Genomic DNA, 17,364 nt, shown 5'->3' with positions numbered 1-17,364 from the left:
AATTTTTTGGATGATCAACAACAAATCTTACCAAAACTGTACAAAACAATCGGACGTATTCTTTATGCAGTAGTGATATGATCATCTGATGTTCCGTTCCTGAGATTATAACATTACGAACAGACGAACAGCGAAACTGTAAAGATGCCAAACATCTGTTTAGGATTAACATGCAGTCGAATCGATTGATTTCGAATACGTATAAAGGAGCACATCCGAAACGAAGCAGCCGAGCAGATAGAAATTTAGTCAAGAATTGCTTCTAATCAAACACCACTTTATCCATCTCCAATTTCTCCACCTTTCCTTGGATAAATTCTCGTAAATGCACAACTCCTTGATAAAACTTCAATTTGTCTTCTAATCGCGGCCATTTGGATCCTCTCGGACTGGACGATGGCATTACATACAGGAGAATATCACTGCCTGTTCGTCCCTTCAACACCTGCTCCTGTCTACCCAAACGGAATGTCTTCGTACCCGAGAACGCTTCGTAGATCCCCACTCCATTGAACACCACAATCTTCGGCTCATACTCAACCATCTTCCTGCGCACTTCGGCGGCGCCCTCGCGCAGTTCGGCTTTGGACAACTCGGAACTGCTACTGGACGGGCGTGAGACGATATTCGTCAGGCCAATTCCGAACTCGGTGATGCGCGCATCGTCGTGAAATGTCAAGGGTTCCGGAACCAGTCCGGACAAATGCAGACACTTCCAGAAATGATTTCCCGGGCCGGCGTAGTGATGTCCATGGCTGGCGGAGTTTCTGCCTGGATTGAAGCCGACAATGATGATGTCCAGTTCGTAACGGAGAAAATCGGATAATCGAATGTCCTTCAGCGTGCTCATGGTCTGAGCCAGCTTGGATGGAGAGTGAGATTCTGAACCGGCGGCAGTTTTTCTGCGTTTCTTTGGCTTCTCATCTTCGATCTCTTCATGATCGGCGCTAACTGGGATGGATGGTTTCGGTGCATGGAATGCCAGATGCGAAAAATCAAATCGCTTCGCTTTGTCCGGTGCGTCTGTTTCGGACATTGATAGCTGTTGTACTGCCCAGTGCAGAGAAAAATCAAAACCTGAGTTCGAGAAGACGAAGAACTTCACCCGACGACAGTATAAGAACGGTTCGGACAAAGGACAAAGAGTTTGAACTAAAGAAAGAAATCCAAACTGACGTTTTTTGCCATGAATCGTGAGGAATAAAACTTATAAAAGAACGTACGCGTAGTGCGCGTACCCAGTAAACATTTCCTTCGTATAAGCGACCCCACTCAGCCGGCAGTCTTCTGATCTCAATCAGCTGTTTGGGACCTACGACAGAGCAGAGACTTGCTTTTGCTGTCTTTGAGTGTTTGGGGTTTTTACTTTTAGACGCATTAGAATTTCATTGGCATTTTGTTTGAATTACCATTATCAATAAACAGAATTGTTCGTGCCAGAAGGTGCGAATTGGTGTGCGGGTGTTTTATCAGCCAAATGAAATACAGCAAGCACTGGAAAGTGACTGCCTCTGTATCTCGCCACGGTTATGCGACCATAGTCAATCCAGGACTGAAATTTGATTCGAATCCCTTGAAATTTGTTCCTCCTCATGTGCCTTCCCGGGAAGCTGATGTTCAAAAGTTTGAAGACTTTCTAAAAAATAAGCAGCGTCTAGTAGTTCTCACTGGCGCTGGGATCTCGACGGAATCTGGGATTCCAGGTAAGATGTCACATCTTAGATGTGCAGCAAACGCAGCAGTGTGACTTTTACTGCGAACTGCAAGGTTGCGTCCCTAACAGCTGGGCAAGGCCGCCAAGCTATATAAGATTGTTCCAGCGACTGTTCATGGCTGTTTCGCAGATTATCGCAGCGAAGGAGTGGGACTGTATGCCACATCGTCCAGTCGTCCCATTCAGTACCAGGATTTCATCAACAGCGAGAAGTTTCGTCAGCGTTACTGGGCTCGTAATTATGTTGGATGGCCCAACTTCTCGCAAGTCCAGCCTAATTTTACGCATAAATTCCTAGCCAAATTGGAGCAGCGCTCGACGGCTCCCGCGCTGCACTGGCTGGTGACGCAAAATGTGGATGGACTGCATCTGAAAGCGGGTGCGCGCCGCGTCACAGAACTGCATGGCAGTGCGTTTCAAGTGGGATGTTTGAGCTGCCAGCGGATGGTTACGCGCATTGCGTTTCAAGACGAACTTCGACAGCGGAATCCTGATTTTCATCATCCCCATGCATCGGTTAGCGCCGCGGAATTGCGGCCGGACGCGGATGTCGAATTGACTGATGAGAAAATCGCCGGCTTCACCGTTGTTTCCTGTGCAGAGTGCGGAGGGATTATGAAACCGAATATTGTGTATTTTGGGGAGAATGTGCCCAAACGGAGGGTAGACTTGGTGTTCGAAAAAGTCACAGAATGCGATGGATTGCTGGTGTTGGGATCATCTCTACAGGTACTGTAAAGGAGGTGTGGCTAACTGCAGAGTGGAGCGCTATGACTTTTTCCCTTTTTAGGTTTTGTTATGTTTTTCAGCGTCCAATTTTGCGTTTTGTAACTCATTGCACATACTACATAGCGTACTGTTCGCATCTTTTTGCTTTTTGAAAGATTTTCCTTTTTGGACTGCCTAGACAATAGACAGTAAAAGCGACCATACCATTGAGTGATAAAACTAGCTACGGTTTCGTTCAGTTTTTAATGTTTTGTCGATTGAATTAATTTCCTACAGGCGTGACGTTTGAATTTGCTTTAATCTCTTTTTTACAAGACAAACCTCGGCCTCCGGCCGGTTTGCATTAACGTCGAATTTGTAAAAATCTTAAATGAGAATTAATTAGTTTGTACGTTGAATTAACTTGTTGCAGGCTTGAAGTATGAATGTGCTTTAATCTTGTTTTATAAAATACCTTGAAAGCGTAGGTGGCTCTTTTATGTCTCTTTGGGAGCTGTTATTAGTTTTGTTAATAGGCAGTATTACGGCACTGCACCTGTAAAATGTAACATCTAGAGCTGAGTAGAGAAGTAAGGCAAGTGTAAAGTGTCGCCATAGACTACCTGCACAGTGTGCAGTGCACACTACAGTCTGTACGTAATCTATAGTTTTCTACTTTTCACTTGTGCTCGTATTTTGTAACATTATTATAAGGTACGAAATTTACTACGAAAGTTTTGTTTTAGGTGTTTTCTGGATATCGCTTTGCCCTTCGAGCAGCAGAACTTGGTAAACCAATTTGTATTGTAAATATTGGACCTACACGAGCTGATCATTTAGCATCTGAGAGGATCGATCGAATTCGCTGTACTGATTTATTATCCAGAAGTGCAAGCAATCTGTAGATTAAGTACCCACTGAGCTGCTCTGGTGTCATTAATACGGTGAAACTTTCTATCACGTCAGCCGAATGAGTCGATGATACTGTGCATGATTACATGCACGCTGATTGTGGAATGCAGTACAGTATATAAATATTCTGCTTCATTTGGAACAACGCTTAACAATAAGGCTTCTGTATCAAAGAACTTCTGCCAGATGCCGCGTGACGCAATATTTTTCCGCAGTCAAAAAACGCATACTTCACACAACGTACAACTACATTGTCAAAACCAATCAAAGGATAAGTACCCATATTCATACCATGTTTTGCGTGGTATGTTTTCACCTTTATTTTTCGTAATCACCAACAGATTTGCTGCGTTCTTCTTTCATAAAGACAAAAGTCTCAAGCAATGTGCTCAATTGGATACAGTAATCTTGGCAGGATCATTAAGTTTGGCAAAAATCGCATCCATTACACTCAATAAAATGAATAAAACTAACAAACTGAAATAACTTACATATCATACCCCGAAGAGCAGTCACAAAACATGAAAGCAGTAATAAAGGAATTTCATAGCGTCCGTCAATCGAGTTCAGGAATCATCATGAAAAGGTAATCACTTCAAGGTTCTAAAGATCCGTCTAAAAATAAACCCAAAGCGAAATTAGCAACAGCAAGTAATAAGATAAGTCAATACAGTATATTTAGCATCAAGGCACGTCTCATCATCTTTAGAGCGCGTGTGACCTCAATTAAAAAGTAATTCTGCATACGGCTTGAGCAATAACATCGTAAAGAATGTTAATGCAAAGAGTCATACGAATTCTTGCCAGATTATAAAATCACCAAACTGCAATCTGCACATATTATAACTTTTCAATTTTCAAAATTTAGCAGACCCTTGATATTTTTCATTCCCGTGTCAAGGCACCCCCAAATCAGTAAATTCTACACTTTCACTGAATTAACCAACAATCAGCATGTCCATATGGGCATGCTAGCATGCAAGATTAATAAAGTGACAAACCTCTTCATAGTCAGGTTCAGCAATCACTGCACCGGCCGTCTGAGTTCCTTCTGACACCTGCGTTATGGCAAAACTCGTTCCATCTTGTAATGCATCCCTCGGACTCTTTGGCCTATCCGTGAAGAAATGCTCCGGCACCGTGGACATTTCCACCAATTCTACCAGTTTCACTCTGGTCGCACTGACCGACGTCCCGGAACTTAACGCCGACCCGCTCCGTATCCGTACATCATCTTCATCGCCATCCATCCTAATCATAACCCCCTCAATCGCTATCGTGTCCAGCGCGATATCTCCCGCCGAGCCGGCATCACGAATTACTATCGGCTTATTGAATGAGTTCCGAATGCGTAGTTTCGTATGACCGAGAGGTGACGCGCTCTCGGAGGTGGGGTGCGAGGAAATACCGATCGACGACGACGTATCCGTTCCACCGGTAGCACTGGCCACAATATCCGGCTGGAGAGCATTGGGATGTCTTGTTAGACTGCCAGTTTTAACGAAAGTCTTCACCGGGACTGTATTGGGCAATGTAGAGCGGCTCAAGCTGTTTCTTTTGGCAATAGGTTGATTCGGCATGTGGAGTAATGGTGGATGCAAGCGTGATGATAGTCGCATTGGGATGTCCGCAAGTTTAAATTTCAGGGAGTCAATCTGCGGGCGGAACACCTTTTCGGCCATAAATTCTTGAAAGCGCTTGGCGTAAAACGTCGGATGGCAAACGGAAATGGTATTCTACCAAGAAAATATGTCTCATGTCAATCCTGTGAAAGTTAGCGCAAACTTTCTCCAACTTACTCCATCGTGAAAGATCGACTTAAAAGCATGTTCAAGCTTCTTGCGTAACTTCCAGTACTGGAGAATATCAATGATACCCATGAATATCAAAAGCCGTTCGCCTTTTGGTGTTTTTCCTAATATACTTCCGCCTCTGAAAAAAAACAGCGGTTTAGAGAATCTTTTAATGGGGTAAAGCGTAGGCTGGTTTCTTAGCTATATTGGTGCAATGAAGTACTAGCAAACAGTAAGATAAGTATAGGCAAATACTACATGTTACACAAGTTAACTGTTAACTTCCATAAAGCACTATGTCAATCACCAATCACAAATAATCAAAAAAGTTAACAGTAACTGTTATTACTAAAACATTTTGTTGTTTTGTTTTGTAACACTAATTTTGTTGCATGTACAGTAACAGTAATTTTTTTGTGGTTTGAATTTTGGCTTTGTTTGTCTGTGTTTTTGCTAGCAACCTCGCATCAATACTGCATATAAACCAAGTACTGTACCTAAATGTATACAGCTGTAAGCATAGGTAAAGCACTGTCGCAACTGGTATTAAGAGTTGAGACGGTAAGAAATTTATCTGCTAAAATGACCCTATATTTGCTCTTGATATCATCGCATGATGAAGGGAATACTTTTTTGCGCATTCTCTCTTTGCTCTGCGTAAACGGCAATGTCAACAAACGTCCCCAGGCCGTGATTTGTCGGCGATTCATGAATCAATAGTTTCGATTGCATCATTAAACATCCAAAATGATCAGATGCATATAAATCAAGAAAGCCATTTCCCCATCTGGTCATGCTTCTGCCATTAGGTTTAGTGATACGGTCTAGTCCCATCAGAAAAGCAACCGTTTGAATAAATAATACTGGATAAAGCTACCGAAACCTCCACCGGAATGCTAACATGTTTACGGTGCTCACCGACCGAAACAACACTCCCTATCCTACCGTTAATTCCACCAAATTACCCATTGGTCATACTCATTATAAGATTTTCCACTACTTCAGATACGAAATAAACTTACTAGTCCGCATCGATTTTTCCGGTTTGCGACACGAACAGTAATTAAGAATCCAGATAAACAATCAGCTTTAGTGCACTTACACAAGGTCTGGATCAATATTAGCCTGCATCAACGCTTTCGTCCATTCATCTTCTACACCGGTCCCATCACTAATCGTCGACGGCTGCCGGGTAACTGTGGCCTTCAAAAGACCCTCATCGGGACTCTGATCATTAATATTGGCACGCTGAAAGGCGGCCAATCGGGCCCGATTAATAGACCGCGTCCTTCCTAATCTCTTATCCAATATCTGGTCATCTTGTACAGGCGGTGAGCCATCTCCAGCTGCCGACTGTAAATTCTCGTTGAGCTTCTGTGCCTCCTGGATATCCTTATCGAGATTGTGAATTCCAAGCAGCAAAGAGTAGTCCATAATCTTAAAGCTCTGCAGCACCAGTGTATCACGCTTGAACAAACTCATCAATTGCAAATACGTCTCATTGCCCAGGAAAATTCCTTCCGGGTATAATTCAGCGAAATCCAGGTCTTTCAGCGTTGGGACGGTCTTGGTTTTCTCCTTGTCGGAGGCAAAACGCTTATACGATGAGCCCTTGAGATCGAATTTATGATGGTACTTAATCCTTCGCGGAAGGATGTTGTCCATGACGAGCATTCGTACATTCTTGCCCAGTGCTTTGTAGCAGTAGAGTCCAAAAAATTTTGGTAATAATGTACGGGGATTTTGAACAATGTTCATATAATACTGCGGTAGCAATTTGAGCAAAAATTCCGCTTCGCTATGCTCAACCGTCTTGAGAATAAACATTTCGTCTTCTGACAAGTAAAACAGAGATCCGCTTGCGCCGGGGTTGGAAATTTCAATCAAAGGTTCTGTACACAACGACATCTGCAAGCAAAAAGCACAATCTGAATTTTTATCAGTATTTAGCGAGTCCCCTGCAATATCGTAAAAAATACTGTTTACACCAGCTAAAAACTAGATCTAAATATGAGACTAAATCCTAAATAAATGTTTTGCTAAATCCGAGCAGTGAAAGTGTATCGCACAGACAACAGCTATGTACTTTCACCACAACTGTATGAGATCTAAAATGAGATAATTATATGGTTTGAGATCTAAAATTTAGAATGGACGTAAGTTTTTAACTTTTCTGCTTCATTCAAAAATTTTCATATATAAACGCATAAATTTTCACTTGGACTTTCATCTAGTTTCTTGTCTGATTAACTTCAGGCATCCATTCAGAATTTATTCTGACAGCTTGCTACCGAATAAAACGTGAAAATATGGCAGACACAGCAATTCTATATTGTCCAAACAAAGTTAATTCCACATGTGCGTGGGCAGAAGCCTCGTACAATATGTGCTGATTGATTCTTAGAAAATGAACGCTTATTATCAACGCCAAGTAAAACGCAACTAGATGTCCCCGCACGCATGACATTTAACGTTTGACAATCGCTACCGATAACTACTTATCAGAAAATTAATATTATCATCACTCATCTGCGAAACGCAGCAGCAATGCTCATCGAAATGTTTAATTAAAGATTTCCGTCTTACGGCAGCTGCCACCTTTCCCACAACTGATTAAAAAGAGTCCCGTAAAAAACCGTGATACAAAAAATGAATCATTAACCTGACGTCAATAAAAAAAGTTAAAAAAGCAGTCTGTCAATAACTCATCGCTTCAGTCACAAGATGGCAACAGAAAAATCGCGAAATATGCCATACCATGTAATCTTCCGGCGTGATTTCGAATGTCTCGCGAAAATGCCGAAAGGCAATAGGAGCGTAGGTTTTGAAGTGGAAATCCGACAGATTATGTGCAGGAGTAAATTTGGTTCCCTCACGGGGATGAAAGACAATCTCAGTATTTTCAAAATCCGTAAACAATACATCTCGCTCGGGTTCGCTGGCCAATTTGCTGACGGAATGCCTGATGCCTTCTTGGATACTTTGCATCAACTCATTCGCCGGGACCTAAGTAAATACATGCTAATAAATGCTAAACCAATACATTACCAGGAGATAGTCTTCAAAAACTGCGTAAGATAAAAGCCAGAGTCCCACGGGAATTTAGATTTAGAGACAAAATAAACATAGATACCTTTTTGTACGTGATGTTTCCGGCTTCATCTACTCTCCTGTGTCCAATTTTCTTTTTATCTTGAATACTTAAACGAGGATAACTAGGCAGATCTCCATCTGAATTCCTTCGTTCGTCCATTTTTGGTACATCCATCAATGTATGTCCGTTCAAGGGATGATCAGCGTGGGAAAGATCGGAGCTTTTCGCATTGAGCAGCTGAGGCTCTGACATTGACAGCGGACCAGACATCGACAGCAACATCGATTCACGGTAGGCGCGACTCTGTTTATCCATTAGTAGAATGTTGCCGCAAGCATAATCTTCGTAAAAACGAAGTGTTTCTATTAGTATATTTCGTCAGTTCTTCTTGCGCATGATTATCACTGCCGTAGACGCCGTAATTTTTGTGGGTAGCAAACGAGCATCGATAAGTTATTTCGTAAGTGACGGTAAGTCGTATGTGCAGGGAGACTGCAGCAATGCAGTAGCAACTTTTTCAAACTTGCAGCGAATGAACCGCAGAATGCACTTGCTAGAGTAACTTGATAATCACAAACCGGATTTATTGAGTCAGACACCAAAAAGTAGAACGGAAGCGAGACTGAGTACAATACTTAACTAAATAACAGTTTTCTGAGCAATTGGTTGTCTTCCGCTCCGTTTAAGACCTTCAGGTGCAATTTTCTGCAAGTTATTCTATGAAATCATAGTTATACATTATTATGCTTTACCAAGCAAATACAAGAAAAAGAAAAAAAGGAGTAAAAAACTGTTAACATAAACCAGCAGGCTGCCGGCCTGACGTTAGTGTCCCGCTTTACAGCCGCTGACTCGTAATCCAGCCCCCCTTCACATAATTCATCAAGGAAATCCCCAGCCAGCTGAACCAACCGAACAGCGGTAAATAAACAAACGGAAAAATTTTTCTTTTTCGAATTTTTTGATTCAGTAATTTATTTCTTGCTTCTCAACTGCAAGTCTCCGGATTCCTCGAGCTTTCTTTGTGCGCTTTTCTAATCTTATTTCGCCAATATGCGTTTTACGGGATTTTATCGTCAGCGTGATGCGGGACCCAGCAGCGGTACCACATCCAATCCTACACCGCCGGGCTCGACGCCGAAGTACACCAGCGCCTCCACTCCGCCACCACCTCCTCCCCGTGCCTCGACAGCATCTGCGCCCAAAGGCGGCATTCCCGGCGTAGCCCTGTTGGCCGGTGGAGTAGCCATCGCCGGTGCCGGTGCTTATTATTATTTCTATTACAGCAAGACCGGGCAGAAGCAGCTGTCAGCCATTAAGGGCGAGGTAGACAAAGCCAAGAGCGAAGTCAAGGACAAAGTAGAGGACGCGAAGGATGCCGTCAAGGGGAAGGTGGATGATGCCAAAGATAAGGTGAAAGGCAAGCTGGATGATGCTAAGGATAAGGTTAAAGAAAAGGCTGATGATGTTAAGAAGGCGATGAAGTAGGTTTTCTTGCGCGATTTGATTTGATTTTGGGCCGCAGTGATTTTTCCACACTTCGCACTGGTGCATGGATCGATGGAACTGTAATTTTATTCGTTTCTTGTTTCTTTTAAAGAAGATAGCGCGTTTCCGGATGTTTTTAGTTTTACTTTAGATTGGTGTTGGTTGAAGTGTTATACGATCGCTCTCATTGATAATGGTTGAAGAAGAATCGTATAAAACATGAAAATTAAGCAGATTGTGCGTTTATTTCGTGCGTTTGCTCGGTACTCTGTGGTACGTCATTCCGCTCAGGTACGACTGATAAAATCATACAAAAAAGTTTTGGATATCAAACAGAAATGCAGTAGAATAGCAGCGCTGGCGAAATTTCCGTACTTACCATGGGAAAATCATTAACCAAACATTTTTTTGTGTACAAGAACAGCGATTAGGCTGTCGCGGCTTTTGACTTTAATCCAGTAACAAATTTTAAACACGCTGACGAAGTTAAATTTTCCCCGTTAATAACAGATCAAATTACTTCGAAATGCAGTTGTTGTCTCGAAAATTGAGACTCGTGTACGTTTTCGCGACCGGCAAATTGTACCAGTCTACATAAAATGCGAAAACATTTTCACGCTGTGAAATATCAGTAGATGACGAAAGTCCTGCGATAGTACAGATGTGTGATACATCATGGTGTTATGTTTTTTGCGTTGTGGCGGTGCCGAATATCTTAGATGTTAGAACTTCTACAGTCTTCTACAGAATACTCTAGTATTTAGTATTTACGGTGCCGCGGTTAAATGACATTTTTGTCACATTTGTAGCGGTAGAAGTGATGCTCATAAAATTTTTAACAACAAGCTGCTGTACGATATGTTATGGTCTATGGTCAAACATGGCGCTGCAGCTTCGACTTCACGTTACGATTAGCAAACAAACTGCGTTTGATAACCTGGTATAGCGCTATATTATTGTTAATTGCATATGATTTTGGCCAGCGCAGCCGTAGCCGCAAAGATTCTTCTGAAGCTGCCTGGATGGATTCTCCGATCCGATGCTCGCGGAAGAATTTTGTACCACGTTTTAAGTGCGCAAGAAAAAACACGACAATCTGACCAGATCTATGTTGTGTAAGTGTATCTGGTATCATGATTTTGGAATTCCGTGGCCGGACATGATTCCGATGATTCGAAGCGGTTTTATTCTACGCGGCGCGATTATGTTTGGAGGTGCGTCTTCAGCGTAACCCATACTAATTTCAAATAATTAATGTTTTTCGAAGTTTTTCGAAGTTTTCATTCAGTTTGTATTTTAATTTGATGTTTTTGCATCGTACACGCAAATTAAGTTAACTTACTTAATTGTTTTGTATGGAGATGTCCATCCTTCGACAGTAGTTAATTAGTAATTAACCAATTTGGCACATGCCACATAGATGTATCATAATTACAGATCTATAGATATGTAAAAATTATATACTATCACATTATATTATATAATCATAATCGTGTAGAGATTAAAACAAACCCAATAAAAATCTCCATTAATTTGTTTGAGATCTGTCTGTCATATTGTGGCTACGTTGATGCGTGCATGGTTTTTCTGGAACAGTTACCATTTCGAACGTTGTCGGCTTTAAGAGGCATCATAGCAATATCATAACTTCCAGGAAGCTCGGGCTTTGTATGATTTTATTTGTGGCTTCTAGTGACTTTGTACAGATTTGATGGGTCTTGAAATTTGATGAAAGACTATTCATGAATTGGCAGCTTACAAGTCAGGTTCGATGGACTGACCTTTGCTTGCCGCTAATTGTACAGATAAATGCGTTCAGTACCATATATACTTAGTGTTCTTGTATGGTTTCTGTAAAGTTTTTCCTTTTTGTCTTTTTTAGTTAAACATTCCGCAGTTGCGAGAACCGCCATGTGCAAATCTTAAGACCGGCTTGTGAAAATGGCTTCGACCGATAGAGATGCGGAAAATTTGGGGAAGCAGTTTGATGACATATTATTGCGGATCTATGGGAATGGACGATATCAGAAGTTCGTTGTGGCGCTTGTCCTGTTACCGGCAATAGCGGCCCAGTCATTCCTCGTTTCTGGCTTTGTATGTGCGACGTCGGAGATTTTTGCAGTGCATGGATGTGAACTAATTAACTAAACCTTATCCTCCGCTAAGGAAAATATATTTCTGATATTTTTACATATTGATTCGGTTTTTACAGGTATTCGTCATCGCTGCCCCTCCGCACTGGTGCAAATTGCCGTTCGAGAGAAATGCAAATCATAGCCACGATACTCATTTAATGAATGCGACGGACGTTGATTTCAAGGCGCTGTTGCCCCGAAATCCGGAAGATAACTCTACAGAAAAATGTCAGAAATATAATGTTGATTACACGGAGTTACTGACTGAATGGAAAACGCTAGATTCACTGGCGGCCCACTTCGACAACGCCACCAGCAACGGCATCCTGAATACGACTGCTTGCGACAGCTGGGTTTATGATCACTCAGTGTATCACGATACGATTGTTACAGACTGGGATTTGGTTTGCCATCAGGACTTTTTACCGACTTTGGCGTATATTCTATCGGCTTTCGGGACAGTGGTATGTCGCAATCGAAGGGCTAACAATTGTTTTGAATAAAGCAGATTGCTTCTTGCGGTCGGCAAGCATTGATCTATATTTGCAGTACCTAAAAATTTACAACTTTTACTTTAAAGAAGTTTTTGTAACTTTTTTGGGTTATGCACGGTAGTCATTAATTTTTGTCGGAAAGAATTATGTTTTCTGAAGTAATCTTATTAACAACAATTGTAAGGGGTATCCTGCAACGTTAGAATTTTTCGTACTTATGCGCATTATTTAACAAGTTAAAATTTTGCATGCATGTTGCAGATTGGAACGCCGATTGGAGGTTACCTATCCGATTTAATCGGCCGGAAGAAAACATACCTTCTGTTTTTGGCCAACCAAGTAATCTTTTCAGCCGCTAGCGCCGGATCGCCCTACGCTTTTTACGGCTTTTACATTTTTGTCATTCTCAATATCATCCAAGCTTTATCCGTCAACAACACCTACTTAACACCGTCCACGTTGGGAATGGAAATCATTACACCGGGTTTTCGCGCCACGTACATGGTTTTGGTGTCGGTGGCGTACACAGTCGGTGGGGTTGCCAGTACCGGCATTGCCTATTTATTCCGCTCTTGGCGGACATATGTCCTGGTCAGCAACCTTCCATTTCTGGCTTACGCTGTATACTGGTGGATCATGCCGGAAAGTCCTCGTTGGTTGTTATCACGGGATAGATACGATGACCTCGAAGCATTTCTGAAGAGAGCGGCGAAAATGAACCATGTCGATTACAACGAATCTCTGAAATGCCAGTTTAAGCAACTCTGTGATCAGGCGAAGAGCGCAAGGATAAAGGAGCCCGGTGTCACAGCGCATCAACGCGAATATTCCTATCTGGATCTGTTCCGTACACCGCAAATACGCAAACAAACTCTACTGATGATCATACTGAACACCGTGTGCCAAATCTGCTACAATGGGCTGTCGTATTATGCCCCATCTCTGGGATCGAATCCCTATTTGAGTTCCTTCCTAGCCAGCATTGTTGAACTGCCGGCGGCCTTATTCACGGAAATCATATGTGATCGGATTGGACGGCGCCCGACGATTGTCCTGTGTTTCGTACTGGGTGGCGCTTCGTGTTTAGCAACATTGGGGTTACCGACGGAGCACGCCATATATGCTGCTGTGTTGACCTTGTTCTTATTCGCAAAACTATTTGTGTCCAGTGCATATATTGTGCAGGAACTCATTCAGAACGAAATACTGCCCACGGTTGTTCGCGGCAAAGGTGTAGCGTTGTCGAATTTTATTGCGTCGATTGCGACCAATATCGGACCGGTTATTGTGTATTTGGGATACAAGGACTCCTCACTGACTTTAGTGGTATTTGGTGGAATCATGATCTTTGCCAGTATTTGTGCTATGTTTCTCCCGGAAACGCTGAATCTGTAAGTGGTCATAAATTCATCGGCACACTGGTTATAAACGGTTGTGTCTTAGATTTAAAAGGAGTTTTTTGAAACAGGTATACAGATGCGTTCTATCTGAAATTTACAATTATGATTGTATGTTAATAGGGCGCTTCCGGAAACGCTAGCCGAATGTGAGGAAAATGGAAAAATTAGTTCATGGAAGGATTTTCCGTTTTGGAACCATATAAAAGGGAAACTCTAAAATTTTTAATTTTTTCTGGCTGCTTTTTCTTTTATAGTCTAGTAATGGCGTAATTTTCAGACACATGTTGCTCAACAGAATGCAAATTACTTTGTATTACCCAAGTACAACATGACTGTAATATGAGGCTATGAGCGTCTCACTGTAAATACAATAAGTATGAGGGCGTCTCATACTCTCGGCTATGGCAATGAGCACATCCCAAGTTTAAAATTATTATTTGTATATAAATTTATGTGTTTTGTCGCATAGGTACAGACGCTTACTAGGTCTGGCAATACACCTGTGACGCACTTTGGAACAGAAGTTATGCATATGACATAATATTATGTTTACTGCGGAACGCGGATATATAAATCCGAAAACCTTTAGCAAACAGCAATAATTGCTAATATTGGTTTCCAGAACATTAGTTCAGAAGAGTTAAAAAGTAATACGTCGTTAAGGGTAGCATGCTAAGGAGAACCGTATGCGGCGAGACTTTCCAGTGGCTTCCGGCATTGCACAAATCTCCATCGTTGCATATATATACGTCTCCCGGTCCATATAAAAAGTTTCTAGGCGATTTTGGATTCGTTTGTATTTGAGAGCCTGTGAATCTAGTTGTCACGTAGTTCATGTTTGGTCTGCTTTCCGGCGCAGCCACAGTCAAATTCGGTCGGCCCTCATAAATTTGAGGATTGTAACAAGCTCGCAGGGTCTCTGGAATAAGAAAGCGCATAGAACTAAAAATTATTACGAGTAAATAAAGTGTGAGCACCGTGGCTCGTATGCGCTTTACGTATGCCGTAATATTATTGGGACACGATCATGAATGTTCCTGTCGATCGTTAACTGATTAAGCACACAGTAATACTTACTTTCTTGTGTTTATAATAATTATAGATGTAAGTAATCTCTTTAAATTCAAAAGCCGATCTTTCGTAAAGAATTGCCATACAATTAACTTTAGTCTGTAACGCGACAGGAATAAACTGAGAATATAGACACAGGATACATTCCGACTGGATTATCTGTAGCATTTATTCAGAACTTCCGTAAGGAGGTTGCTTAACGTTTCTAATTAACGATAGTGAACTTGCTCTAGAACTTGACGCTAACTACAAAGTACTAACAACATACTGGTTTCCACCGCGGGCTTTACTGATGCATTTGTTGGGGCAGGCAGCCTGGGCGAAATCACTCCGACATACTTCATGCAGGCTTCGCAGTATGTAATTGTTGTAGCTTGGACATCGTCGGTATCTGGACAACTGACATTAGCAGAAAAGATGCTGAAATTAGGCGCTATTCCTCGGCACACGTAACATCTTACAGCTCCGATATACTGGGATGAGCCTGGAATTAGAATCAGAAACTATTATGCAGAAATCCTTGCAGTTTCGAAAGTAGATTACAGCCCGTTACATTGTTTGGGAAGGTATGAAAGTGTTATAATGATGACTGCTGCAAACTTCGTATATATGGCGAAGGGTCCCATTTCGTGACTACATGTGCATAGGCGTGCGTGTACGAAAAATGTATTATTTATTATAATGTATGCAAAAACCCTTCAGAAAGATTATTTGTTACAATTAAATAAACTGTGAACGCTGCTCATGCAATGAGCGGATTAAGTTCTCACAACGCAAAAAAAAATCGAAAACAGAAAAACAGTCGATTGTCACGAGAAGTGCTATCGCTGGCTGCAAAAGGTTGCCTCAGGGAACAAAACCTATCACCTAAATACTGCGAGCAATTTTTAGCACGCATACCTGACTTACCGCAGAAAAATTCGTTAGCACGCTTTTGTAGACTTTTTCAATTTGCATATAACTGTGTAATTCTATACATGCGTACTGCAAATGCTGTAGCAATGCACTTAATAAATAAATGTTTATGTGGTCGTGAGTATATACTCGAACATCCGCTGCAGCGAAGTCATTTGAGCACTGATTGGTAGATTTATAATCGTTCATCTTCCAATTCATTCATCCTGCAATCTAGGAGTAATACTTTGTGATGTCATATTTCAATCTGTTTCAACAGCTTTTCAGCTATAGTGCCTGAGCAATAATCATTTCCAGGTCCAGTGTTTCCGGTAGAAATACTAATACCAGCGGAATTCGGATATGCGGGGCCATTCGTAGAAAACTGATAATTCACTTTGAATTCACACAAAAAATAAAAATATAGCGCAAAGCCGCAAACCATGCATCTCAATGCCTTAAATGCCTTTCTTTCAATGCCAAGCATAAATTACATACTTGAAGTATACTTATTGCAAATTTGTGATACTGTTCACATTTCGACAGACTAGCGCTTCTTGACCTTTCTCTGACCTGTGCCATTAAAGGTACATTATGCATAATTGTTAAGTCGAAAAAGCTCCATCTGTATGGACTTCAACTTTTATGCATTCTTCATAACAGCAGGAAAGGAAATTCATTGCTAATAATTTAGAAGGTGTACTTTTACTCCAGGATAATTATTATGGTTTTGTCGACCTTAAATGAGCCATGAGCACAGTTTTTGAGTATATATACGTTCTACTATTCATCGTGTACTACATGATCCAACTGGAGTCCGTATCTGTATTAGGTATTTTTATGGTTTCTCATTGAATTTAAAATAGGAAACCAGATTTGCTCTGACAGGATATTGCTGGATTGGAATTTACTGGTTGATTCATTTTGTTCTAACAGTACGATTCTTTTTTCAATGATTTCAGTTGTAACTGTCTGAACCGATTAGGTTTGGAGTGTTATGTATGCGAGAACCAAGAAGACAATTACGAGAAATGCATATCCACGGTCCAGCTGTGCGACCCAGAAATCCATGATGTTTGCAGCACAAATGTTCGCTGGGGAGGTTTGTAGAGGAATAAGAATTGCGAAATTTGATGCTATACTCGTATTTCTAGTAATAAAAACAACTAAACACGCCTGAAATTCTGAATCGGTTTTACCGTTTACGAATTTAGTGACATTTTACTGGATGCCAGCCGGCAAGAGAATTCACTATCTGAGCAAAGCTTGCGATAATATGAAGAACTGCATGCAACGGAAGAGGGCACTGGAAGAACGATGCTATCGGGATTGGTGGGCAGACTGGATCTGCGAAGACTGCTGCACTGGCGATCGATGCAATTACTACGTCGTGGTATGTTTTGGCTTGTTTGGGTTATATGTCAAAGCACGTATTACTGTTTTGTGCATACTAAAATCTGGTAAAAAATTTATGCTGACAATCAAGGTCATGCAAAATCCACTTGTGCTCATTTGTAGCTCAGTGCCGATCGTACCAGGAATAACCGGCGCATGATTATTGCAACCACCATTGTCACTGCTGTTGTCCGCCAAATCTTTTCCAGATTGTGAATCAGTTTTGCTACACGAAGGATTAAGGTTAGTCTACCCACACAAGCTCG

At 41.5% G+C, this 17,364-nt stretch overlaps 7 protein-coding genes across 8 annotated transcripts; 4 read left to right on the top strand and 3 right to left on the bottom strand.

Annotated features, from left to right (window-relative positions):
* Nucleotides 1–3: 3 nt before the first annotated feature.
* Nucleotides 4–3,546, top strand: LOC129584668 (NAD-dependent protein deacylase sir-2.2-like). The gene is made up of 3 exons (XM_055476936.1): nt 4–1,703; nt 1,845–2,443; nt 3,169–3,546. Exons 1-3 carry the CDS (start codon nt 1,478–1,480, stop codon nt 3,325–3,327), a joined length of 984 nt encoding a protein of 327 aa, XP_055332911.1. The 5' UTR covers nt 4–1,477; the 3' UTR covers nt 3,328–3,546.
* LOC129584669 (G/T mismatch-specific thymine DNA glycosylase-like) lies at nt 19–1,220 on the bottom strand. The gene has a single exon (XM_055476937.1). It carries the CDS (start codon nt 1,034–1,036, stop codon nt 263–265), a length of 774 nt encoding a protein of 257 aa, XP_055332912.1. The 5' UTR covers nt 1,037–1,220; the 3' UTR covers nt 19–262.
* Nucleotides 3,547–3,614: 68 nt separating the features above from the next.
* Nucleotides 3,615–8,787, bottom strand: LOC129584665 (phosphatidylinositol 4-phosphate 5-kinase type-1 alpha-like). The gene is made up of 6 exons (XM_055476928.1): nt 8,261–8,787; nt 7,885–8,133; nt 6,230–7,035; nt 5,134–5,266; nt 4,336–5,070; nt 3,615–3,949 (listed from the first exon to the last, which is right to left on the bottom strand). The coding sequence occupies exons 1-6, from the start codon at nt 8,534–8,536 to the stop codon at nt 3,938–3,940; spliced, it is 2,211 nt and encodes a 736-aa protein (XP_055332903.1). The 5' UTR covers nt 8,537–8,787; the 3' UTR covers nt 3,615–3,937.
* A 350-nt stretch (nt 8,788–9,137) lies between these two features.
* Nucleotides 9,138–9,944, top strand: LOC129584671 (uncharacterized). Its single transcript, XM_055476939.1, has one exon. It carries the CDS (start codon nt 9,275–9,277, stop codon nt 9,707–9,709), a length of 435 nt encoding a protein of 144 aa, XP_055332914.1. The 5' UTR covers nt 9,138–9,274; the 3' UTR covers nt 9,710–9,944.
* LOC129584666 (organic cation transporter protein-like) lies at nt 9,882–14,186 on the top strand. 2 transcript variants are annotated; one of them, XM_055476932.1, is made up of 6 exons: nt 9,882–10,000; nt 10,698–10,923; nt 11,592–11,803; nt 11,922–12,308; nt 12,600–13,729; nt 13,859–14,186. In XM_055476932.1, the coding sequence occupies exons 3-6, from the start codon at nt 11,651–11,653 to the stop codon at nt 13,953–13,955; spliced, it is 1,767 nt and encodes a 588-aa protein (XP_055332907.1). In that variant the 5' UTR covers nt 9,882–10,000; nt 10,698–10,923; nt 11,592–11,650; the 3' UTR covers nt 13,956–14,186. The 2 variants fall into 2 exon arrangements, with proteins under 2 accessions (XP_055332907.1, XP_055332904.1); XM_055476929.1 differs by lacking the exon at nt 9,882–10,000 and having other exon boundaries at nt 10,341–10,923.
* Nucleotides 14,187–14,273: 87 nt separating this feature from the next.
* Nucleotides 14,274–15,605, bottom strand: LOC129584670 (uncharacterized). The gene is made up of 3 exons (XM_055476938.1): nt 15,363–15,605; nt 15,078–15,293; nt 14,274–14,657 (listed from the first exon to the last, which is right to left on the bottom strand). The coding sequence occupies exons 1-3, from the start codon at nt 15,433–15,435 to the stop codon at nt 14,365–14,367; spliced, it is 582 nt and encodes a 193-aa protein (XP_055332913.1). The 5' UTR covers nt 15,436–15,605; the 3' UTR covers nt 14,274–14,364.
* Nucleotides 15,606–16,453: 848 nt separating this feature from the next.
* LOC129584748 (uncharacterized) lies at nt 16,454–17,314 on the top strand. The gene is made up of 4 exons (XM_055477060.1): nt 16,454–16,470; nt 16,666–16,805; nt 16,918–17,096; nt 17,222–17,314. The coding sequence occupies exons 1-4, from the start codon at nt 16,454–16,456 to the stop codon at nt 17,312–17,314; spliced, it is 429 nt and encodes a 142-aa protein (XP_055333035.1).
* The last annotated feature ends 50 nt before the right edge of the window (nt 17,315–17,364 follow it).

This window comes from Paramacrobiotus metropolitanus, unplaced genomic scaffold (assembly GCF_019649055.1).
Source record: "Paramacrobiotus metropolitanus isolate TYO unplaced genomic scaffold, Prichtersi_v1.0 Parri_scaffold0000014, whole genome shotgun sequence".
Classification (NCBI taxonomy): Eukaryota; Metazoa; Tardigrada; class Eutardigrada; order Parachela; family Macrobiotidae; genus Paramacrobiotus; species Paramacrobiotus metropolitanus.
This window is presented reverse-complemented; position numbering and strand designations above follow the sequence as displayed.